Source organism: Dermacentor variabilis, chromosome 8 (genome assembly GCF_050947875.1).
Source record: "Dermacentor variabilis isolate Ectoservices chromosome 8, ASM5094787v1, whole genome shotgun sequence".
NCBI lineage: Eukaryota > Metazoa > Arthropoda > Arachnida > Ixodida > Ixodidae > Dermacentor > Dermacentor variabilis.
The window spans coordinates 27,701,057-27,726,795 of record NC_134575.1 but is presented as its reverse complement, the minus strand read 5'-3'; the positions used below and the strand labels follow the sequence as shown (position 1 = coordinate 27,726,795).

Below are 25,739 nucleotides of genomic sequence, written 5' to 3'. Positions count from 1 at the left end.
TCTTTCAACCGTGATGACAAGCATAATGAATGGTACACAACAAGTCTAATGGTACGCAATCGTACAAAACGTTTTTCTTTCTTTTTCATTTTCGGACTTGTGCGCGGAAGCATCACGACGCTTTGAGAATTGCGAGGCATTCAGCATATGTAAAGTCCCTCAATTATTATATAAAGTTATAGAGGGACCTTAAGCACATGCCGTCACAGGAGGCCCTCTTTCGCTTCAATCTTGAACCTGAATCAACTGCTTCTCGGCAAGGCCGTTAGAGGGCGAGCATTTAGTTGGAATTGCCAATAGTAAAACCCCCTGAAAACTAAAGTACTGCCAACTGCGCCCTTTGGCCTCTGCCTCCTCTCCGATGGTGATTTATTCGCATCCCCTTTGAAATGGGGCGGCGAAAAATAGTTTCCTAGACTGCTTGAGTTACAAAATCAGGCACACCTCTACGTGCTTTTCGTTCTAGCATCTTTTCTATGCATCTCCTTAATCTTTTTTTTTTCTCTCTCCTTAAAAGACTTCTCCACTGCCTTGTACCGCTACCTATACCTGTGACGGATAAGGTCGTATAAGTTTCGTATCAAGTCGTACAATCCCAATAATAAACCCAACAAGCTGCGACAGCGCCATCTATGGCGTCCACATGAAAACTCCCGCTGCGAGAGCCAGTGAAAGGCCAAGCAGGCCCAGGGCCTTACTTGAGCCCAACCCTCAGCCACGTCCCTCTTTACCTTTCCCCCTTTCAATAAAGTTTATCACCACCACCACGGGCACTGCATATCTCCGGCTCCATACTAACTGGATTAACAATCTACAGAACGCACGAGAGATGAGGAGGCAACAGCACACATGTGAGGGTGGCGCCAATTTAGTTATATTTCTCGGGGGCTTATAAATTATACATATAAACTCCGCTGTCCTTGATGTACGAGTTTATCGGACTGGCGCAGCGTTTGCCCATTCGAAATATACCGCAATATATCCGGTGGTTCTTTCGATGAATAACACTCTAAAATGAAACTAAAAAGACTTCTCTTGTGCAGCCCCCCCCCCCTCCCCCTGGTTTCCTTGATAGCCTCCGTCGCTAGCCGGACATAGCAGCAAGAAATATTTCGACAATAACCTCGCTAAACGAATATAAACATATGCTAATTGAATTTTTAATTGCTAACCTTAGGGCAGATGTAATTGCGAAGCTGAAGTCGAATAGTACAGAAGCCGTATCTCCAAGCTCAGCAGAAATCCTAAGACTAGCGCACTTTTGAGACCTTTCGCGACCTTAAAATTTGCTAAGAAATACATAGGCGTTCCGTTTACCAGTTGCCTAAAAACGTGCCTCTAACTGTTCGGGCCGATCTAAAGTGAAACGCCAAGCAGCGTTTTAAATACGATTTTGGGGGCGAATATCTCGAAATTTTCTAAATAGACACGACCTCACTGTTCCTCGGCTTCAATTTCGCAATTACACATGTGCCTTGTTAAAGGAAATATAATTTCTAACTTCAGGGCACATATGTAATTGCGAAATTGTAGTCGAAGAGTCTGTATTAGCATATTTCAGGTAATTAGTTGAATTATTGGTTAAATTATAACTTCGATGCAACAATGTACGCCCATGGTCACGTAGCCTATACATCTGGAGAGAAAAAAAGCGGCAGGGGCTTAGAAATGACATAATGAGAGCAGCATTCCGGGCAAGTTGGCAATCCATTACTCAAATGATATTGCGCAACAAAAAACGACACGGACGTAAGAGAAGAAGACACACCAAGCGCAAACTTTCAACTAAGTTTATTGTACCACTGAATCGGTTTTATACATGTCAAGCAGCGTTTTTTGGAGGCGGCATCACATGGCTCGTAACTATGTTACGCGAATGCGCAGTTTGTATGCATGTAAGCGTATGCGCAGTCTACACTGCTTCACGTGTATAAAACCGATTCAGTGGTAGAATAAACTTAGTTGAAAGTTTGCGCTTGGTGTGTCTTCTTCTTTTACGTCCATGTCGTTTTTTTTTTTTGTTGCGCAATATTACTTGAGTAATAGAAATGACAAATTCTCAAGCAGAACACGCTTAATGTGGACGTTTATGCGAATAGTCTATTTGGCGACACACCACGCGTATTTCCACCGCGGAAACGTGTCACGTATATATTCCCAGCACCGGATAAATTTTAGGGCATTTCTTTCTGGTCATTGAGGGGGAGGGTAGGGGAAAGGCATATATCCAGTGACCCAAGTTGCCGGCAAGGAAGAGCAATGAAGAGCGGCACACACTGCAGGGTCATAGAATACTCGGAGACCCATGTTGGTCCAACGATTGGTTCCGAGCACGATTCCCACAGCTCAGCAGCGCGATGCTCTACCCGTTAGGCCACACACCACCGACTGGCCCTAGTTAGGCCGTTAAAGGCACAGATATACATACAAGGTGTTTCAGCGAAGACTTTCAAAAATCTTTAAAAGTTGCCTGTGGCAGATATCACAATTCTAGTCCTTGAGCTAGCCTACTCTAAGCGGAGGCCAATAGTTGCGCCAGAAATTGATATGGAAAATCGACTAATTAATTAAAAATTCACTCATTAAGTTTTTAACTAATTATATTATGGCACATATTGCAATTTACAATTTATAGCCGTGGAGTTCGCAAGGCGGATCCACTTGGAACGAATTTTCAAGATGGCACCAGTTTCGATATATAAATTTCCGAACTTTGCGGAGAAATGAATTGGCGTTCCAGTTAATTTGTTAACAAAACGTCGTTTCATGCACTGAGGCACGCAAGTAACTGGAACGCCAATGCATTTCTCCGCAAAGTTCGGGAATTTATATCTCGAAACTGGTGTCGTCCTGAGAATTCGTTCCAAGTGTAATTTCCTTGCGAAGTCCACAGCTAGAATCTTTAAATTGCAATATGGGTCATAAGATAATTAGCTAAACGTTAATTAGTGAATTCTTGTTAATTATTCGATGTTGCATATATTTTTTTTTTGTCCATGTAGTGTCCGCTGCTTCGAGTAGACCGGCTCATCAGCTAGAATTGAGCTACCTGCCACAGGCAACCTTTAAAAATTTTTGAAAGTGTTCGCTGAAACACCCTATATAAACACACATACTGGAGAGTAAGGGGATTGGATACTAAACTAAGAGTTTTATAGTGGCATTAAAAGCGTTTTGCATCATGAAGAAGCACATAGTACACTGCAGGCCAGGCTTGCCGTCTTTGTATTTTGCAGCCCGCGAAGTGCGGCTACAATGCCGGAGTTCTCCCCGAATTAATGACCCAGCGGCTTGCCAGAAAGAGCTGTTCATAACCATCTTCAACTTGCGGAACTTGTGCATGCTGGTATTCAGCTGTAAGGACAAGCATATCTTATTATTCTTATTATTTCGAGTACATGTATGAAACACCAAAAGTCCGAGCCAACCTTCACAGACAGGCGCGATTTCGAAACGCCCTAGCTAGCGTTCCATTTCTCGTACGTTTAATTTCACATATGTTGTCTATATTAATACGCTGGCATAGAGCATGAAGCGGACGTGACGAACAGATCCATTAGACGCATGCTGCGTCGTTCACGGAGAAAGTTAATGACTCGTCAAACTATCTGCTCTAACTTCTGCGCACATGTGACGGTGGCAGTGCGCTTGATTTAATTTCAGGTTCGTTCGCGATTCTTCTCTACTGCAGTCCACTGCCGTCTGTCCGTGTCATAAATGCACTCGCAGAGCAATACGTGGCGTCCTCATCCCTGTCCCATATAGTGGCGCCATTTAGATTGAAAATGCGGATCTTCAAGGCTATGCTTTTGCTAGTTAAATGCGGCGGAAGCGATTTTAGAAGCCGGAGACACGACATCGACGTCTGGTTTGGGGCACCGTCTATACGGAGCCTTCGTACGCACACGTATACGATAGAGAGCGAGAATGCAAGTGCGTATGGTGGCTCCCTACAGAGCAATGAAAGGTAGGGCCGTCTGCAAGGTTGAAGGCAAAATAAATACCTCCTATAAAGTATTGCCTCCAAGATTCAAAGGGGCCCTGAACCACCCCTAGGGCTTGGTGAAATAACATAGTCCGCGGGTAGCATACGCTGTTGTGAACATCTCAGCCAAGTTCTGCTGTCGTGCCTCAAATGAACGTCTCGTGGTAGCGTACGCTGGTACGCGCCGTGCTTGCCCTGCCGGCTATGCGGCATGCCTCAATGTCTTGGCTGCCGCGTAGCTGGTGCGTTCTAATTGCCAGGAGACCAAAGAGCCTCTACTGACGTTCATACAAACAAGCCACAAGTGAGTGAACAGAGCGTGCGACTTTATTGGCAGAAGACAAGCAGTGCACATTCTCGTGCAATAGAAGAAATAAAATTTGCATGTCGAGATACGCTGGAATCATTGACGCGAGCTCGTAAACGGCTGACCGTCGTCATCGCACATGGCGGTCTGGTAACGAGCGACAACCGGCGGCGTAAGCAGATATAGGACAGTGTGTCCCACCTGTTTGCAGCGGCAGTCGCCGTTAAAGATGAGCAACTTGCATTTCGATGCTGTCGGGTGATGCAGGCATCTGCTGCCGCAGCCAACACAGCGACATGGACTACCTGGCATTTTAGCGTTGACTCCTTTTCAACCTGCACGTTTCTTTTCTTTCGGGGGCCGCTAATGTGTGGCCCACGCTTGGTGTCTCACCTTGTCTCAATATGGACAAGTCGCTTTCGTGGGCATCACCTTCATCAGCCACTTTTGCGGGCCTTTCCACCCATGTGGCTATCAACTTCATACACGTCGGACCATGTAAACACGTATGCTGGTCTCTGTTCGTGCTTAATCGCAGCCGAGAAAGGCCACAGGCACAATTTGCCCATGGCTGCAGTAGGAAAGGGTGAACGGGGAGCACGAATCACGGTGTGTGTAAATTGGGAGTTATGTTGCTGTGCAGACTGCAGGAGCAAATGCTTACTCCGAGAGACTGCTTACCAGTGCAACTGACCAGGCCCCCATATCCGAGAGACGTAACGCGGCTACCACAATCAAGTGGGGCAGCAAAACCAGATTCTGCAATCAATCGCTTCAGTGTAGCTTGCGCAAAGACCCAGGCTATCGAGGAAGAAAAGCAATCATGAACGAGACTAGAAATATGGAAAATTAGAAAGCTTGCGTTCAAGAGAGAAGCCACTTTGCTCTGCAAGCGATTGAAGGCTAAAAACATCAAGAAAAGTAAAATGGTGCGTAGCACACGGTTCGTATGTTAATGCAAGACACATGCCGATGTTGCATCAGCTATTTCAGGAGAGGAATTGTGCATGAAAACATGCACTAGAAGATACTGCTACAGATATGTTAGGCTACTACACAGTGACTGGTATTAATCATCAGCGAAGAATCGGTTGACCTTTATGTTTGGATGAGAATGAATGATCTCTAACGAGAATGGGCAATGGAAAAGCTTGCATTTATAGAAGAAAAATTACACTTTGCACATGTGTAATTGACATGGCCAGGAAGCTGATTAAGGGCAAACTAACGGAACACTTTTGTCCAGCATCGTCCGTGCTTGGTCAGAAGTTGCAGATGCATCTGAAGACGAAGAATTTCTAGAAAGTCCTTTTTTGAGTTACCTGGATGACTCAGCCAAATGTGCATGCTGGTGGAATGGTGGCTGAAGCTATTTTCAGTCTTGACACAGTCCTCTGCAGACTCGACATCTCATCTAAATTCTTCTGTTTAGCAACTCCAACAACTTCTGTTTCATCCAGCAACTTCATCCGGCAACTTCTGTTTAGTGCGTGGAGTGTGCTGCTTTATACTGGTGCCGTCCTCATTACTGCCTGTCTGGAACAGAAACATTGACTGAATCAGTAATTCAAAAAGCACAATTTTGCAATATGAAATGCAAGAAGGTGTGACATATATATTGTAATGGTTCGAGACTTCAGAACACATGCAAATGTACACTGTCTGTTCTAGGGTGCTTAAGCGGCATGTTAAATAAATACTGCTATTGTCCATAATATTGATGTCTGCCTAACTACAATGCACCGTCAGCAGCTTAAGTATTATTAAGATCACAAATGAGAGCATTTGTGCGTTCAATTATACACTAGAAGAGATAACACAGCTGGTTCCACAATACTTGAATGTCATGAAGCTATTAGGACTGACGCATTATTTTTCTGCATGAACGTGATGCACCGCTTCACTACTGCAAAAATAAATGCCCTACGGTAAACCAAACTGAACAGCAAGAACATTTGGAACCAACAAGTACGAAATATTGGTGAATTATCATGCTTGCAACTGTACATGCATACATTAAATTATGTACTTTCACTTCATTCTACCAAAGGAATATTCGGTTTTGTGGACGAACGAAGTTGTCGGCAGACTCGAAAAGAAGTTTTATATGCATATTGATAAGGCTACTCAGTCACCCATGGCCACGGCTACAATAAGATGAAAAATGAGACGCGCGTTCCGATATCGTTCTTTCTTTCCTGATTGCCTCGCAAGTAAAGGTTTATTTAGGAAACAGCAACTGGAGGATCCTGACTGCCGATATGTAACGCAGGATCTAGTTCGTTAACTTGTTCCCGCCTGTAAGTTAATGAGACGAATATTATATAACGATTCAAGCAGCGGTGTTAAACGACTCACATTTATTGCCGTTGTCAGCCGCAGCAGAATCCAGCTCCCGTTTCGATGCAGACATGTTCCGAATGGGTCACGACCGAAACCCAACTTTCGGGCTTAGATGTCCGCTTGCAAACACGTCACTTCACCCCAAGTTAAATAACGTGGGACATCGAAGTGCAATAACCTAGTTTTAGCAACGAAGAAGCAACCAATCTGAGTGTACTAATGAATGAATCCGTGCCACCGTGCACTCGAAAATATGGTAAAAATTTTAAATCCAGGCCAGAGGTCACGTGAGAGGTCGAGGATGCAGAACGCTATTTGCGTTTATAATTACGAAGAAACAATAAACTTACAACGAGTACAATATCTGATTAGCAATAATAATTCTGCCCTCTTTTTTATCTAATAATTATGCTTCGGTAATTGTAAGAGAAAGTTTGTAAAATAAAATGGATGGATGGATGGATGGATGGATGGATGGATGGATGGATGGATGGATGGATGGATGGATGGATGGATGGATGGATGGATGGATGGATGCTATGAGGGTCCCCTTTGGAGCGGGGTGGTAAGTTGAGCCACCAAGCTCTTGCTATTATACTCCCCAATGTACCACCTAGGTTAAACTATAAAAAAGAAAAAAAACACTATGAACTCACACAACCAAATTTTCTGATCCCCTATTGTGAACTGTGCTTTTGTACGTCTCCGTTATGTCGCTTCCCTACTTTCATTCCACCAATCCTCTTATGGATGGATGGATGGATGTATGATGTTATGAGCGTCCCCTTTGGAACGGGGCGGTGGGTTGCGCCACCAAGCTCGGTGCCACCAGGCCGCCGCTTACGGATGGATGGATGGATGTTATGAGCGTCCCCTTTGGAACGGGGCGGTGGGTTGCGCCGCCAAGCTCTTGCTATCATACTGCCTAATGTCCTACCCAGGTTAAGCAATAAAAAAGAGAGAAAAAACACTATAAACTACCCCACCCAAATTTTCTGATCCCCTATTTCGAACTGTGCTTTTGTACGTCTCCGTTTCTTGTCGTTTCCCTACTTTTCTTCCACCAATCCTCTAATCGCCTCTTACTAATGCCTATTGCGGACATGTTTACTTTTCCACTGCTGTCGCTGAAACCTGTTGCGATTGTTACGGCGCCTCTAGCGGGAAATGTAGGAACTAACGTAAGCATCCCGAAGTGATTCTACTTTGCTGGTTTTGTTAGCAGCAGTGCGTGGTCGATTTTTTCGCTCTCTGTGGCCATTTGTTGAACTTGAGAACTCAAAAAGATAGAAGGTTATTGGCAGAAAGTGAAGCGCCACCTCCTCCGCCGGCTGCATGGTAACTGCACCGCTGCTGGAGTCGCACCTCACATAGCTGTGGTGGGAGCCAATTATAATGGCCACACGTGCTGCAAAGACTCATTTCTGCGTTTGTTAGAAGCGATCGCTCGGCGCTACCCAGTGTCAGGGTACATGACGAAGTAATGGAAAATAAAGCGCAGTTTTCTGACCCTTTACTTGTGTATGAATGTTTCCCGGCATTGCTGCGCGCTTACATAGACGGTACGCCCGCGGCGCAGCACTTCCGCGCTAAGCGGCGTTCACTTCGTCTTTATGTATAAGCGCGAGCCGCGAGCGATGTTTTGAAAGCCCAGTGCAAAAAGCAGGCGCACACCAGCAAGCCTGTGCGCCTGCAGCAAGCCGCGCCGAATCAATCCAGAGAAAAGAAAGCAGCGACAAGCGATTGTATAAAAGCCTAGTGCAGCAGCCAGGCGCACACCAATCTGTGCTCGAAAAAGCGATTGTATTGTTAACAGCCTAGTGCAGCAACCAGGCGCACACCAAGCTGCGCTCGGAAATGCGCGCGCAAGCACGTAGTGAGCCGCGCCAATCCAATCCAGAAGCAAAAAAAAAAAGAAAAGGGGGGGGGGGGGGAGTAATGTGTGACACTAAGCTCAGTGTTACCGTGTGTGCGCGTCTGTGAATGCCGTTGACTGTTCTCGTGAACCTTGCGACGTCGCCATGTATACTTGAATCATGACGCTCATTGTTGTGTTTATGCCTCTTCGCCTCCGTGCCCCGCTAAAGCCCTTTAAGAATTAGAAGGCCCTTATATGAAACGCACGCGAATTGGCCTAGCTATTACCGCATTGCGTTTTGCTGGCAATCCGTGTATTGCTTTTGGCGTTTTTCTCATGTTAATTTGCAGTTGTGTTTTTCATCAGTAAATGGCACCTCCGATTACTGAAACATCTTCGAGTGTAAGGGAAACTGGGAAGGAACGAGCTCGCAGCTGTATGTAATGCACTTTGATATATTATATTATACTTTTTATTTCATGGCCAGTAGCAGTGGCTATTAGCGGCGAGAATTTGGAGTGGCGCCCTCTCGCGAGTGACGTCACGGCCAGGACGCCGCTCGCTCGGCTGCCGCGCGCGATCGTTTTCTTGGTGCGTGCTTGGGGTATTCGCGGCTTGAGCCGTACTTACAGAAGGTTATTTCGGATTATTTCTGTTGCCGTGCGTGGACCGCAGTTTCTTCTTTGAAACCGCGTGAATCATGAAAACTTGCGACTTGGATATCGCAAGCTATGTAGCGCTGAAGGGTTCCACGGGTCTTTCAATGCATATATGCACCCTCTCTGTTCATAAATTTTGCTTAAAAAGAACGTCTGCAAGTTCAACACGCGAAGATATTTATGATTTTCCTCTAAACACTTAACATTCCCTTATTAAGTATGAGAGACATAGCATTTTACATGGAAGAAATACCTTGATATTTGGTGTCAACATTATAAATCCGTGTGAGGACACTGCCCAGAGAAGCTTTCATTATAATTATTATCACTTTGGTGAGTTGTTTTAGTCAAATGTGGCAACTGTATTAAAGACTAAATGGAAGAGAGAGGCGCGCATTTTGTGTGAAAAGGTTGGGCACTACTTTCACCGTTCTCTGAAATAGCCACCCAGAAGCGCATTGGCTGTTAACACGATGTCGCATCGTATATATATATATATATATATATATATACTTCACGAATACCATAACAGAAATCAGATGAAAGAAAATTTCGTGCTTAGGATCGACAAGCAATCAAACTCAAGCTATGAAATGTGTCATAGTGTCATGTGTCACGATATGGCACAGCCCTCTCGCAATGGAAGCAACCGACTGTCGTTATGGCGAGGCGCGCATTGTTCGCGAAACCCAGCAGTTCACTACAACTTCGAATTGAAAGCATGAAGTAGCTCTTTACAGCTCCAATTACAATGTATATAGCATACTCGAGGCACTACCGCGCAGCTTAGGCTGCGTTGAAATGGAAAAAGCAAACACATTCTGCCGCAACTTGTCTCGATCCTGCGTTGTTTAATTACACAGACTGAAAACTATTTGCTTCGTCAGTGCATAAAAGAAAACTTCGCGTACCCGCCTCTTAAAGAATACACAAGTAACATGAACACTTGACCTCCACTGGGGAACAATTATATCTTCAATATGTGCAACACTACTAATGAACGGGCCTTCGGCTTCTAGCTTGCTGGCTGCAGCGAACCGGTCCAAAAGGCATATGTCACTCAAATATTTGACCGGAGCAGCCTGTGTCAGTTCTCCAAACAGATTCATCATGTCTGTTTCTCAAGCAAGAAGCACCAGTAAATTGCTCAAATGAGTTGAACGTGTAGCGCGGAACGGGAATAAATATTGGTACATTCTTTTCTGTGTGCTGCAAACAGCCATAAACCTCAATCAGCTTTGCTTCAAGTTACCGCCACTTAAATTTAACCGGTGAAGAACGGTCTAATTTTGAGGAGCAGTTAAAATATCAAGTGGTGCTGGCCGAATGTAAATTGCAGTGGCAGTTAAGCCCTCGTGTTACTTCCGAGGGCTTGTGTGAACAAATAGAAAATTTCGATATTATACCGTGAACTATTCGTCGTGAGCAAACATCTTCTAGCGGCTTAAAATCAAGATAAATGTTGTAGAAGTCATATATAGTCAGCGTTTAATCGTGACACGCATATTGCTCCATGATGGGTATGGAATCTTAACTAGATTCTTAAGTGCTGTGCTTTTGCGTCTATGCTTTCATTATTCACGTGAGCTAGCACTGGAAAGTGTAGATCGGCGCTTGAAAAACCCGTAATCGGCTGGTCTGAGCTCCGTCGGGTGGCACTATAGCGTTGCCTTAGAGAAATATATTGTCGTCTAGGAAATAAGCCCCTTGATTACATTTTCGCGAACGAAGACATCGTAAAATATATATTTGAGAGGCCCGTCATAAGTATACAAGCATTGGGAACGAGAGCGAACAAATGGAAACACGGCTGAAGGCGTCCGGACACCGCCCGAACTGCAGCAGACGACAGGCGCGAGTCGGTGCCCTGACGTCACGCGAGCGGCGCTCGCAGCGCCCCTCTAGGTCGTTCTCGGGGCTAATGCAGTATTTGTTTTTAAAAGCAGAGTAATGCAGGCACTTAGGAATATATTTATTCACATATTCAGTGCACAAAATACGATTAGGATGTGCAGAGTTCGAAATAACTTCTTGGACATATTGTGAAGCGCATTTAACAACGCACGTACAAACACAGGAAAGTGTAAAAGTAGAATTTGCTGCTAACGCAATAACGCACATAACGCAATGCGGATATTTGTCAGCGAGTTAATGCACTTCTGCCCCGCTATTTACTTGCATGCTAGGATATACTGCCCTTGCTAAGTCAACAGGCTCATAATGCACTAAAATCAATGATCTCCACTAATTTCGGCCGCCCCCATTCATGCGCGAATGAAATACTAACGCAGCTCTGCACACACACGTGTATACTTTATCTCGCACCTTCGCATCGCTCTACGTTACTTTCCTCGCATGGTCGTGCAGTTACCGACGGTTCAGTCCTTCCGTACCACTCTGTGCAACCACACTTTTCTTCTGGTTAGGTGAAACGCGCTCTTCGCCCGGCGCGCAGGAACTTTCATGGCGGCAAACGGGCGGAGCAAGGTCACATGTCACCGATCAGCCTATCGCTGGCGTCGTCGGTTGGATCAAAGCCTTTCTGTACTTTAATAAAATTATTGAAGGATTTCCGCGCTGCCGCCGGCGCCGCTGGTGGCGGGGAAAAAAGCACAAGAATGCACGAACACCAAAATGGCGGCGCTCGGGGTGCGTAACGGTGGAGAAATGGCGTTCGCGCCAAGTAGGGGTATTTTGTGCACTCGCTCGCCGCTCAAGGGCTGCCGCGGCTAGTTACAAACTTTATTTGAAAGAGTTTCGCGATGAATTAGACGTTGATATTTACAGAAATGGTAGCTTATAACACATACTACCCGAATATGTGGTTTTCCAAAAATCGTTTTCGCTATTTTTCTGCTATCAAAGGGCGCCCCTTCTTTAGTCTGGGTGGTCCTCAAAGTAAGCTACAGGATTGTGTGGGGCAGTTACACACCGACAGACTTTTTTGCCATGCTCAGCAGCATGCTGCGCGCTCGGCACTAAGGCTGATAGACCAGCCGCTACCTCCATAAAGCCAAGGAGGCTGGAGGGGCAGGCGGATTGGTTCAGAAGAGGATGATTCCATCAAGACAATTTTCAACTTATGCTAGCTGATCTTGACCTCACCGGTCAGAAAGGCCTTGGGATTCAGCTGGCACTGCTCCCCAGTGTCAAGAAAACTTACCTCCATGAGCTCAGGTGGAGCACTGGAAGAGTCAGGAGCGAGAAGGTGGCTGTCTTTCTAACAGTTTTTGTGAAATATTCTTTGTACCAAGCCATACATTTGCAGCAGGGCTTTAGGAGGTGGAGGTCAGGGTCGGGTCAGCAAGGCCATACTAACATCTTCCACCAACCAGAGATAATGCATACCAGCACCAGTGAATTGCATCGCCCTAGTTTACACCGGAAAACTATGCACGACGAGACAATTCTTTTAGGTTCTACCCAGATTACCTTGTCCCTTTTTTTAAACATTACACATGATCCATAGTAGGCTGCATGCGGACTGCTGTAGTCATGGCACTTTGTGAATGCATTTGCAGTTTTCCCATTTATATTGATGGTATCACTTCGCACATTGTGTTTCCCATGACAGGAATGTGAGCTACGCCCATATCGCAGGCTTTTGAAACATCTACTTGAGTTCAGAATTAATGCCTGACTGGACAGCTGAGGAAAGCTAAGATATCTCATGCAAACGCATTCGGTTAAGGTGGGGACTAGATCGTTGTGTTTATCTCCATTGCTTGCCCTTTTTATTGTTATGCACCCAACTGCAGCGACTACTTGGTCAAGCAGTGCATCTAGAATGACTGTCTTTCTCATTTAACAAATGCCTTTTAAGTAGGTTATAGGAAACGAAAACAGTGTGAGGACCATACTAAGATTGCATGTGTAATGCACATACAATCCATGTTATTTCTTCCCTTTCAAATAATCGAAAATAAGTTTTCTAATAAGTGTTTCTTCTATAGTATCTGGGGGGAAGAACCGACACTGAAAGGGTTAAGGATGCATAAAAATTAAAGGGCCTTCAATCCATGAGAACAACGTTTTATTATGAAGCAATTTTCAAGGTTCTCGAAGGTCTGCACGGATCTTTACGAGCAAAAAAATTTCATACCAGTTCATTTAGTATCACTGAAACCAGTTGAAACACAGTAGGAATCGGAAATGCACATAATTGCATAATTTCGATTCCTGAGAAAAAGTTGTTTTAATTACATTAAACAGCAATAGTAAATAGCCACTCAAATTCGCTTGAAGGGTTCAGCACAATAAATGCGAATGAATTGAAACATTACATGCTATAAGTGCAAGTATTGAAATATCAATAATTAACAAAGCCCTATCCCAAATTTTATTTAGTGCACTGAAACGAACTCGCACAACTGATTTAGTAAAGAGCAGTTCAATTCAATTCAAGTTTATTTGCATCTATACATGTACAGATGACAGGAGTACAGACAAAAAGCCAAATGAATTCGGCATGACGGGGTCTGTACCCCCTTACAAAAATGGCACTGTGCACAATAGAGAACACAAACATACAATAATGGATAAACGAGAAAAAAAGTGAACATTAGTGAACATTGTATAACAGAAATGCATACGGGTAAAAAAATCAATAGAATGCTGCAAGAAATTGCATTACAGAAAGCGAATAGTATGAAATGACACAAATAATACAGCCTTGAAATTCACATATATGAATAACAAGTTATTGACAACAAGAAGAAAATGGTTAAGCATTCATGGCGTCAGTGTATACCAGAGCAAAACAAAAAAAAAGAAAAAAAGGAATACACAATGAGACTATTAAAAGGAGAGATAGGTGTCTATTGAGTTTCCAATGAGTTTAACAAAGATGGCAGTGTGTGGCATAACATTTCAATGCAGTAAGAATTGTCTGCAACAAAGAGATAACACAATAGATAGAGATAACAACAATCATAACGAAAAGTGAAGACTTACAATGTTTCATCCTAGTATAAAACTACAGGCCTACACATATGCTGAGCTCCCATTAAAAAACTAAGAAAAACATGAAAAGCAAGAAGGAACAATGAGAAGTGCACACAACTCAGCGCTGCTGCACTGCAGGTGTTAGGTGCACTTGTAGTGTCAAGGTGCCTATTGAGGTGGGTTTCATGTCCGAAGGTTTTACGGTAGAAATGGCACTGAAACGGCCTCTCGCTTATGTGGCTTGTGCATGTGTCAGTTCAGTGCGAACTTCTGCAAGTAACTCTGAGGGCATGAAGAGCCCTGACATGGCGTCTCCCTGAGTGGATACGCAGGTGATCCTTCCCTACGGACTTCGTGTGGACAAGCGGGTGTCGATACAGTGCAGACTTCCACGACAAGTTCTCAGGACATGAAGGACCCTGAAACAGGCTCCCACATTAGTGGAAGTGAAGTTCAGTACGAACTTCCTTGAGTACATTCGAGTACACGAAGAGCACTGACATGGCCTCTCGTTGAGTGGATACACACGTGGTCCTTCAGTAAGGACTTTTGAGGATTGCTGAGGGCATGCAAGGTATTGAAATGGCTGCCCGTAAGTGTGGCTGTTGGTTTAATGCAGACTTCCACAAGTTCTCGGACATGAACTCTGAAACAGCCTCTCACATTAGTGGAAGTGCAGGTGAACCTTCCACGTCGACTTTTGTGAGAAGCTTTGAGGGCATAAAGGGCATTGAAATGGCTTCTCTACTGTGTGGGTGTGCAGGTGTTGGTTCAGATGACTCTTTCGTGAGAAGCTTTGAGGGCACGCAGCGCAGTGAAATGGCCTCTCACCTGTGTGGGTGTGCAGGTGCTCGTTCAGATTATCCTTGCGTGAAAATATCTGTGGACATGAAGGGCACTGAAATGGCTTCTCGCCTGTATGGGTGCGCAGATGTCGGTTCAGAGTATTTTTCTGTGAGAAGCTCTGAGGGCAGGATGGGCATTGAAATGGCTTCTCACCTGTGTGGGTGCACAGGTGCTGGTTCATATGACCCTTTCGTGAGAAGCTCTGAGGGCACAAAGGGCATTGAAATGGCTTCTCGCCTGTGTGGGTGCACAGGTGCTGGTTCAGATGACTCTTTCGTGAGAAGCTTTGAGGGCACGCAGGACACTGAAATGGCCTCTCACCTGTGTGGGCACGCAGGTGCTGGTTCAGAGTACTCTTTTGTGAGAAGCTTTGAGGGCAACAAGGGCACTGAAATGGCCTCTCGCCTGTGTGGGTGCGCAGGTGCTTGTTCAGATTACCCTTGTGTGAAAATCTCTGAGGGCACGCGGAGCACTGAAATGGCTTCTCACCTGTGTGGGAGCGCAGGTGCTGGTTAAGATTACTCTTGCGTGAAAATCTCCGAGGGCACGAAGGGCAATGAAATGGCTTCTCGCCTGTATGGGTGTGCAGGTGCTGGTTCAAGGTACTCTTTTGTGAGAAGCTCTGAGGGCATGAAGGGCATTTAAATGGCTTCTCGCCTGTGTGGGTGCGCAGGTGCTGGTTCAGAATACTCTTTAGTGAGAAGCTTTGAGGGCATGAAGGGCATTGAACTGGCTTCTCTCTTGTGTGGGTGCACAGGTGTTGGTTCAGATTATTTTTCTGCGAGAAGCTCTGAGGGCACGATGGGCACTGAAATGGCTTCTCACCTGTGTGGGTATGCAGGTGTTGGTTCAGAGTATTCTTTCGTGAGAAGCTCTGAGGGCACAAAGGGCATTGAAATGTCTTCTCACATGTGCGGGTGCACAGCTGTCGATTGAGATTACTTTTTCGTGGGAGTCTTCGAGGGCACTCAAGTGGCTTCTCTCTTGTGTGAATGCACAGGTGTTCCTTAAATGTAGACTTCATCTTGAAGCTCCTAGCACATAAATGGCAATGAAATTGCATCTCACCTTTGTGGAAGCACGGGTGTTGCTTTAGAATAACTTTTTGTGAGAAGCTCTGAGTGTGAAGGGCACTGAAATGGCCTTTTGGATGTGTGAGTGTGCAGGTGTTGCTTCAGCTTGACGCTCGCGAGAAGCTCCGAAGGCACAAACGGAATTCAAACACATGTTAGTCTGCATGGATCCTGGTGAGCACTTCAGATCACAGTTTATCCATCCAGACACAGGAGTTACAGTGGTAGCGGTATCCTTCATGAAACTGCACCATCTGCATTTGCTGGACAGCTGGAATGCTTCAATGCTGCACCAAGAAAACAAGACAGGTTACCCGAGTAATGCCTTTCGCTTAAAAATAAAAATGTAGTTATAAAATGCCGAAGAAATGAAATTACATAGTAGTGGTAAAGATCAGCCTTTTCTTCATTCAATGTCTTGGTAGTGATTTCAAATCAAATCAGAGCACAGCAGGTCAACCATTTTGATTTGGAGAATAAATAAATTTTTATGATTGCTCAATGACCAAGTTTACGAAATTAGCACAAATTTTTGCTTAAGCATTTTTTTAACTGTAAGATATAGTGAAAAGACTAGGAGCATGGTATTAGTGCAAGCGGCCATTGCAGTCAAGTGCGACAGCCCAAACATTTAGCAATACCATCATGGGCCTGATGACCAAATTATGAACAGCAGCACTTCATCTCGAACTAGGTTTCGCAGTATTGGCTGTAGTAGTATATAGTTACATTTCTGAAATTTATTTATAAATGCTGCCGACTCACTTGAGTCCAAGGAGGAATGAATATACAGAAAATGTAATCAAGGGACAAAAAACATTGGAAAACAATATTATAGCCAAACAATACAAATCACAAATATGACAACATATCTACTTTCAACAACGTTTTTAGGCTATTCATTCCATTCTTTGTCTTAGAAAAAAATTACTATCTATAAGCATTATTCACAGCACATAGGTCCTGTATCGTTCTACTGTGGTACTGACGAATGCTGGCACAAGAAGCAGGCCACAGGCAAAATTATTTCATAATGCTGGACTCTGTGAAAAATAATTATGGAATTTTATGTGCCAAAACCACTTTCTGATTATGAGGCATGCCATAGTGGAGGACTTCGGAAATTTCGACCACCTGGGGTTCTTTAACGTGGACCTAAATCTAAGTACACGGGTATTTTCGCACTTCGCCTCCATCGAAATGCGGCCGCCCTGGCCGGGATTCGATCCCGCGGCCTCTTGCTCAGCAGCCCAACACCATAGCCACTGAGCAACTATGGCAGGGTTGCTGGACTTTGTTGTAAACTAAATGCAAGAGTTGTAGCCTGTCTAGCGCATCTTCACCGTAGTTATTCAAGATGGAGAGTACTCAACATCTGCAACACACTATCAGTATTTCTGCCGAAATTGCAGATGAACCTAACTTCTATTTGCTGTAATAATTCTAATTTAACAATATTTTATTGGCACATGGATCCCGCAAAGTTTATGCATATTCATAGATAGGTCTGACAACATAGCGAACGCCCCTATACATTTGCCTGCATAGGGGCTCCTTTGAAATTGCGACAAAGGTCCATAAATTTCTGAGCGCTCATGCAAATGTTTTCAATATGCTCGTCCCACCTCATGTGTTCTGTTAGAATTACCTCGAGGTACTAATAGGTAGAAACATTGTTAGGTGTTGTTGCCAATGAAATAGGAAAAGTAAACATGTCCCCTTGCTGCTTAACTTCATAACATAGCTCTAATTAATGTTCAAGCTCATTTCCTACCCTTCACGCGAGTGGCAAATCTTATCAAGATTATTGCTGAGCTTAGTTTCATCAGCTTGTGATTTAACTACTGTGTACAATGCATCCAACCATATTTGCTGTCATTGACTTTTAGGAACAGAAAAGGTCCCAAGAATGACCCCTATTCTATGCTACACCTGACATGAAATGCCTCAAATACGATTGCCGACTTTGACATACTGAACACGGTTTTCAATATAGGCTCTGATAAAATGCACAGATTTGGTGTCTATTCGACTGCATAAAGCTTACATGGAGCTTTATGTTCAGTCACTTAATCAAAGACGTTGGCAAAATCTAAAGAATACTGCCTCTATTTGTTCCCTGTTATTAACTGCTATGTCGTTATATGAGGCAATAAGCTGAGTGACAGTAAAAGCCTTCCATAAAACCATGCTGGACTCCAAACAGCATGTTGTCTTCATCTAGGTATTGTTTAGGGTGCCAACAGATCATGTGCTCTAACCTATTGTAGCAAATTTGGGTCAGTGAGACAGATTGATGATTTTGCACATTTAGGGGATGTACCCGCAGTGTTGGAAGTAGGTGTATTTGGGAATCAATGGGTGCGCCCATTCATTGCCGAATACACTTGCTTCCAACACAATATGCTGCATGGCCAACAATAGTATATACTTTGCGAATACTACTGACCGACAGCTTCACGGAGGATATGTTCTTGTTCAAGACCAACAGCCAAGCCAATAAATGTTCCGCAGTGGCCTGCAGCAGCATTCATTCGATGATACGGCACACATCTCTTCCAATGGCACCGACTGTTCTTACAATGAGTCACTTATTGCTTGTGAAACCCATCCGTTCACTACAAGTTTGAATTAAAACCATGAAGTAGTCCTTTAGGGCACTAGTTGGAGTGCTAGAGTATAGCCGAGGCAGTGGAGCAGTTTATGCTGCGTTGACGAGAAAACATAAGGTACCTTGTGCAGGGATGGAACAGCCATTTGACCTTCTGGCGCAGATCTTAGCATCAGCAAGAAGCTGATTTTGCAAAGCAACTAGCACTTCTGGCACAGTGTTGAGCCTACGTCAATCTTCCTTTCATTTAGATTATTCCAGGCAAATTCGGCACAAAATTATATAACGTATTTTTAACTGAAATAGGCAGTTAATATAGCTGACACCTGTTTATGCGCATAAATAAGGCGTTCGGGATAAAAAGAACCCAACTTTTAAAGTAATGGTCAACCCTCTGCATACATCACTGTATAAGGCTGTTTATTGATGGTATTGCTCAGCACTCATTAATAATTGGAAGGTTTCGTCGTCAGCGGGTACTGACAATATTAACTCTAAATTACTAAAGAATATTGTCTCTGAGCAGGTTTTTATTTCATATTTTTCATCAATCTTTAATGACTGGTCAGATTCCACAAGATTGGAAACTGCCAGTCATACCAATCTTCAAAGACGTCAACAAAAACATGGCTGAAAACTACCAACCGATATTGTTGACGTGTAATGCTGTAAAATGATGGAACATTATGTCACGGTGCCATGGGAGGCACAAAGACGACGATCACCAGCAAGACGTAAGAGACGACGTAGTGGGGCTAACCTAACGTTCGGCCATACTCATTTTACCAGCCATATCTTCTGCAGAGTAATATAGTCCCATTTAACCTTATATCTCGTTTCATTTTTGGTGGAGGTGCTGGGAATTGTAAAAGACAGAACTCTGCAATGGGCTTGTCCTCAGCCATCCTACCATGCTGACAAATGACCAGGCCTTGTGAGCATCACTGTCGGGTCCCATCGGTTGTGTGCAGCAACGCGTTTGTATATGCGAAGCCATTCTTCGACGTTTACTTTGTCGGTGCCATTCCTAGAGAAGGTGTCGGGGTCACGCGGATGGGTCAGGACGACTGACGGGTGCGGTGTCGCAGATGGTGATGGCCTGGGTGCACCGGGTGCTGACGCCGAGCACGGAAAAAGTTCTGGGAATTTGAGAGCATGGGAATTTTGACAGAAGAGGACAGTTTAGAGAAACTCAATGCTTTTATCAGTCCTTGAACTGTTTCAAAGCAAAGTTGGATTTGATGGTGGTCGCTATGAGGTAGCCTTCTCATGGAAAGAAGATTGAGAGTAGCTAGACAGCAATCAAAGAGAAGCTTTAAAGCGAGTTTAATAGGGATTTCGCTGTGGAATATGGCTCAACCATTAAAATTTACATGAAGACATGCCTTGCTGAGTGTAGACCGGAAAGAAGTGGTGCGCCATGTCTTGTTTTCATTACATTCCACATCACGCTGTCGTACATAGTGAGTCAACAACTACAAGAGTATGGATAATCTTCGAAGAGTCAGCATATAGACCTCACTTGTGCCACCGAACAAATGCTTAGAAAAAGGACCTAATCTTCCGATTGGCTTTGTTACTCCTCTCACACGTTTTTGTATTAACCAAACTCCTTTGACTGTCGAAATTTAAAAAAGAATCTTGGCAGATCGAACCGTAGCTTGATATATTTGAAAGTGAGTGCTTGTGCATTACAAGAGATGACTGCAAATTTCAGTGACGAAAGTACTCCTCAACCACCATAATAGACCTTACACAGAAAGCGGTACACTTATAAAGCACAAAGAGTTCCTCAATCATAAGACACAATGTGCTTAACCTTGACTTTGCAAAAACCTGCCGAAGCATAACAGTATAATGAGAGACGTGCAGCAAATTTCTTGTTGCCCCAAGAATGGCTTATACCTACTACGGGGTATTGGCCAGCAACTATGCAGCTTTACAAGTGTTATTAGGACTGTTTAAAAAAACTTCAAACATTAGAGCATAATTTCAGGCACGACTGCATCCCATAACTTCTTCATCACCATCAGGAAAATATGTGCACTGATGTTTTATAAAGTGCTGCTATGTGACACGCAAATGCTGACTTGCATGAGTTTATTTCCCCCTTTTCAAGCATGAGTCCATGGTTTAATGGGTAGAGCATCGAGCTTCTGTTGCTGGGGGCACAGTTTTAATCTAACCAACGAACGTTTTCGTTTATTTTATTTCCAGTAACAAGACATCCAGTGAGCCAAGCTGACCATAAATGGCCAGAAACTGACAAACTGCAAAGTGTGGGGAAGAGGCAAAGAAAGCTATCACTTTAAAAGCTTTGCTACAGATTAATATCAAGAAAAAAGAAAGATAGTGCGCAGTGAGTTGAGAATAGCAAGACAGCTCTTTGGGACTGCAAAAAGCCTTTTCATGCTAAATGTCATTCTGCAGCAAAACGTGATATCAGTGTAAGGCCTACTATAAACGACAGTCAAGCTATTAGCTCAATATTTCCATGTACTTGGCCTTCGCATTAGACCTGAAACAGAAAACGAAGCACGACAACTCTACAACGCACCGATTGAGTCTATGGGTATGCGGCTGAGGAAATGGCCATCGCAGTCTCACCATGAGCTAATCGCTATAGCCCATGTAACCGCCATTCCTGCTCGAAATAATATGGGACCCTCTGACACAAGTTTTGCCAGTTGCCTCAAGATCTGCACTTAGGTTTCTCCAGACAGAATGCACACCATGCAAGAGGTCTGTTCTGTAGACGGTATCAAGAATATTTGACCCCCTTGGCATGACTGCACATTTCAGTACTTAAGCGAAGCTACTGTTTTAAGAACTGTGACAACGAAAGATTGGTTGAGACAGCGAGCCGCGAGAACTGTAGAAAGTGTGGAAACTGGTGCTCAGAGCTGCATCGTATTCGTGCCCAGGCTGTCCCTTGTTGGGTGAATGCTAAGCCAGGAAATCAGACCGTTCAAGTGCACATGTTTTGTAATACCAACTAAAAAGCTTATAAAGCCTGCACATTTTTTCAGGTATTTTGAACATGAGCGCATGTCCAGGGCTTGTGTAATGGCCAAATCAACAGTACCAAATATAACGAAGATCCTACCACCGAGACTGCAACTTTCTTGCTAGGTACCAGGTTGGTGAAGTTCGTGATTAGCTCCCTCAAGTGATAAATAGGTCTAACCTTTTTGAACCAATTCTACAGTCATACTGCATTGCATCAGAGGATCACCATTCCATTGGCAGCATTTCGCTGGCCAGCAGAGTGTCGGAAATTCAATGAAACTCTCACAAAACAAGTGCATTGTTCAACAGTAGTGCTCTCAAAGGAGGTTTGAGTGGAAGCTTATTGCAGAAAAGGCAGCACGGTAGGGAGGCTTTTGGGAGAGGATGTTAAGAACTGCAGTTCCAGCTTCCAGAAAGTTCTCAGCAAGGTGAAGCCGATGCCTCAAGAATTTGGAATAGTGTTGTATAAGGTAAAGGCAGTAATGAAACGCAGGCCCCTCACTTATATGTCCTCGTCACCAGAGAAAAAGGTAGTTACACCAGCCCATTTCTCTAATGGTAACCGACTCAAAAGGCTTTCTTTATCACAAAGAAGAAAGAGATATTTCAGTTCCAAATTCCACAGTGACGAGAAGATGCTGTCATGGCACAGTTCATTGAGCAATTTTGGAAAACATGGCAGAGAGAGCACCTACTGAGCCGCCATTCTGCACACCATGCAAGTGTTCAAGCTCAAGCTTCGAACAATCTAAACGATGGAGCTTGTGCTTGTTTATCAAGATTAAGCATCATGACTGCTATTGAACACTGCACAGATCGCAGAGGTACATTGAGTACATGATCAGAACATAAAAATCTGTTGAATTAAGCTTTCAAAGAACTAAGCAAAACACAGACCGATCCAACATTTTCTTTAATTGAGCTTTTATCGACTCAGCAGATTCAAACTACATGCCTTTCAGGGGCCGAGGATAGTGAATAGTTTTGCTTCTTCTTGCGCAAGCATAACCATCAACTCTAAGAAAACTAAGAACAGGGACAGTGTTCGCCATGAACTCTCTCACAGTACTACGGTTGAGTTACTTGAAAATTTGTTCTCACAACGGCCATGATCATATTTTGTACCCTCTCCCCTTCAAGAATGACAGAATATCTGATTAACGAATTGCCACACATTGACAGCAAGTCTGCAGAACTAATTGCACAAAAGGGGTCATGGATGCTACTCAAGCTACAAAAGGTCTGCCTAAAAGTGTACCAGAAATCAGTGTAGAGAACATGCAGATGGAATGAGCTACTGCTTTATACTAAAACAATACTTTAGCTTCTTCATCCAGCTTTTCTAAAACTTACATTATGGCTGCGCCATTATAGGCCTTACGCTAACCTTGAATCAAAAGGATATCAGCACCATACAGTCAAAATGAGGACAAGCAGAGCTCTACAATCATTGTCATTACATGCCGATGAAAAGAACTTAATTTAGGACCACTTCCTCAACTGGGAAAGCCACATGCTTGACTGTGAAGGTACAGACGCCAGCTCTATCCAATACACAGATGTTGAGTGGGTGTTGGACAGTCATGGCAGCTGCTGGCACCATCCTGCTCTCCAAGATAAGTATTCTCCACTGATGTATGAGCAGAGTGGCTGAGAGGCACAATCCTGGACTGCCAATCTGTTGACTGTGAGTTAATGTCCTTCCAGCAGAATGAGAACATATCGTTCTTTGTAGTTTTCTTGCAAAGGATTTTGGGATAATAGTGATGGGCAGGCGGAGTCGCCACTAAAGATCAAAACAAGCAGGGGAGTTCTATATCTCCTTGCATGAAAACATTTTGTACAGGGCAGCCTGCTTAAGATGAATTTTCACACACGTCACTTGAGAAATAAACTCCACTGCAAGCTTCAGAATTGCTGGCACCGTAGTTGCAGCAATGAAGGCATGAAATCAGAAAATAATTTTTAGCACTTCCCTCAAAACTTAAACAGCTGATGAATAAGTGTCGCAACAGGTGTCATTGGGTGACAATACAGTTAAACCTCGATAAAGAGAGGTCGGTAAGATCGGCACTTCGTTAGATCAAAATTTAGCTAAATTGAAATTCAACCTTTTCGCTAAGTGCTGTAGCCAACTGATTCTTTTTTACTCGGAAGGGTCGTAACGATTCAACTTGACTCCGTTTCCCCACTCCCCTTTTCCGTAACACACCGGCGTGCCATCAACTTGCCTAATAATGTTTTTTTCCCGTTACATTATATTTGCAGTAAAATCGTCTGACAGGTTTCACATTATTTCTCTGGGATTTGTTGTTTTCTTCAGCGTGTCGAGGGCAGCTTCTCTGAACTTCAATCATGGACGGCGACCTCAGTGTGGTATCCCGAAACGAGCGGCGAAGTCCTTTATGTCGCGCCAATCGAGATCGCTTGCATGATGCTAACTGGCCTTGCTCACAGGCTCAAATTGTTTAGTACTACCGCCTCTACCGGTACTCACGTTTGTCATTTTGCACACGAGGTAGGGAGCATTGGCCTTCGAAACAGCAGAACAGCACACACCAAATCCGGTATCCAAACACGCGCGGATTCCGCACTTTACGGCGCGGCGCGATTGGTGCCGATGTTGATGGACTATTCCATTTGCGAGGGAGGCCCATTTTCTTACTCCGTACAATCTTCGGCCCAATCGTGTAGGAAAGTGTAGAATAATAGGTAGCGTCGTAAACACTTGTAGGAAACTCTATGCTTATGCCATGCTGATAGCGCGTATGCCGTTCGTTACTGGAAAGTTTCGAGCTCGCCGCGTTAAAGAAAGGAAATACAAACAAGACAGATGACGATTATCGTTGTGTGGCAAAAGGGTGTAATTTTGCTTAAGAGTGATAAGTTGAGGCAACGCTCATGAGAACCCCCGTAGACACTAGCGCCACATTTCCCTCTAGGGTATTTATTTAGAAACTCTATGCGTTGAACTAATACTTTATTTCGTGCTCTTAAAAGGAGTGTTGGTACAGCTGCGACATGTGCCGCAGTTACATTATAAAACATCTCGAGCATCCACTCTGTGGCTAAACTTCCGCGCAACAGGGCGACAATACCCGATTCCGTGCGGCTTCAGTAGCCAAACATCATGTCAAATACATAGAGTTTTTCACTACGTTAGTGAGAAACTCTATGGTCAAATATCAAGCGGGTCAAGCTGATGGTATGTAGCGCCCCTGGCGGGAGAATGACAAAATACCTTGGCAATGCCCTCCCGGCACGCGCATGCGCATTGCAGAATCCTTTTGGCTTCCCTCATGGCCACGGTGCGATAAAATGGTCGAGAAAGGAGACATGGCTCACAGCGAAAACGAGTCGGAGAGCGACCCGCAAAAGACTAGCGTGCTAAACGGAGACGACGAGCTGCCGAGCTTCAGTGATCCCGAGGACTTTGTTGACGATATCCCTGAGGAAGGTGCGCATACGCTTTGTCCAGGTGCACGTGTTGCTTCTGCCCCCCCTCCCCATCTTCCTATGGGGGTGGTCGTGTCTTCGGGCTCTGACGCCGTTTCTGTGACACGATCGGCTTCTGTGGTGGCGGTGAAGTATTGGTTCTCCGATTTGAAGTGCCACTTTTACTAAGCGCTTCGCAGGAACCCATATATAATCTCGTGTTCAACGCTGTGTCTCGCCTGCCCCTGAGTACGTCACTTTCTTTGATCAAGCGATCACGTCCACGCCGGCAATGTGGTAGCGACGGAAAGGGATTACCCTGATTTCGTAAATTTTTACGCATGTCGCGCGCCCTTTCTATGCAAAGGCGGCGATTGCTCAATGAAGTTTGGCGATTCCTGTTGACTTGTGAGCTCGTAGTCGTCGTCTGTCTCAAACTAGCGCGAAAAGTTCGGTGTCGGGATACGTGGGGCGCCTTTGACATATTTCCGGCTTTCCTTACTTTCTGTACGCGCCGTAGGCTTAAATACGTGCCGGCGAATTTCGTACAAGCTGTTTATCGGCGCCGGTGCCCGAATTGTTTATGTCCTGCCGTGCGATTGCGTATCCGTTGTAACTTTCCGCAGTTTACCCTTGACCAACGATACATTTTGCTTTCTTTTCACTGCC

The 25,739-nt window shown here is 44.4% G+C and overlaps 2 protein-coding genes across 2 annotated transcripts in view; one reads left to right on the top strand and one right to left on the bottom strand.

Annotated features, from left to right (window-relative positions):
- Positions 1 to 13,541: 13,541 nt before the first annotated feature.
- On the bottom strand, positions 13,542 to 24,237 carry LOC142589906 (uncharacterized). Its single transcript, XM_075701584.1, has 2 exons — positions 24,133 to 24,237; positions 13,542 to 16,302 (listed from the first exon to the last, which is right to left on the bottom strand). The coding sequence occupies exon 2, from the start codon at positions 16,003 to 16,005 to the stop codon at positions 14,761 to 14,763; it is 1,245 nt and encodes a 414-aa protein (XP_075557699.1). The 5' UTR covers positions 16,006 to 16,302; positions 24,133 to 24,237; the 3' UTR covers positions 13,542 to 14,760.
- Positions 24,238 to 24,905: 668 nt separating this feature from the next.
- The window catches only part of eIF3b (eukaryotic translation initiation factor 3 subunit b), a 41,791-nt gene continuing 40,957 nt past the window's right edge, over positions 24,906 to 25,739 (top strand). The window contains exon 1 of the mRNA XM_075701583.1: positions 24,906 to 25,092. Within this exon, the coding sequence (XP_075557698.1) occupies positions 24,954 to 25,092 (139 nt within the window). The 5' untranslated portion in view covers positions 24,906 to 24,953. The remainder of the gene's footprint in view (positions 25,093 to 25,739) is intronic.

What these genes read in the sequence shown, in the direction of transcription:
- LOC142589906 (XM_075701584.1), bottom strand. Translation starts at nt 16,005, where the DNA reads ATGCAATTTCATTGCCATTTATGTGCTAGGAGCTTCAAGATGAAGTCT.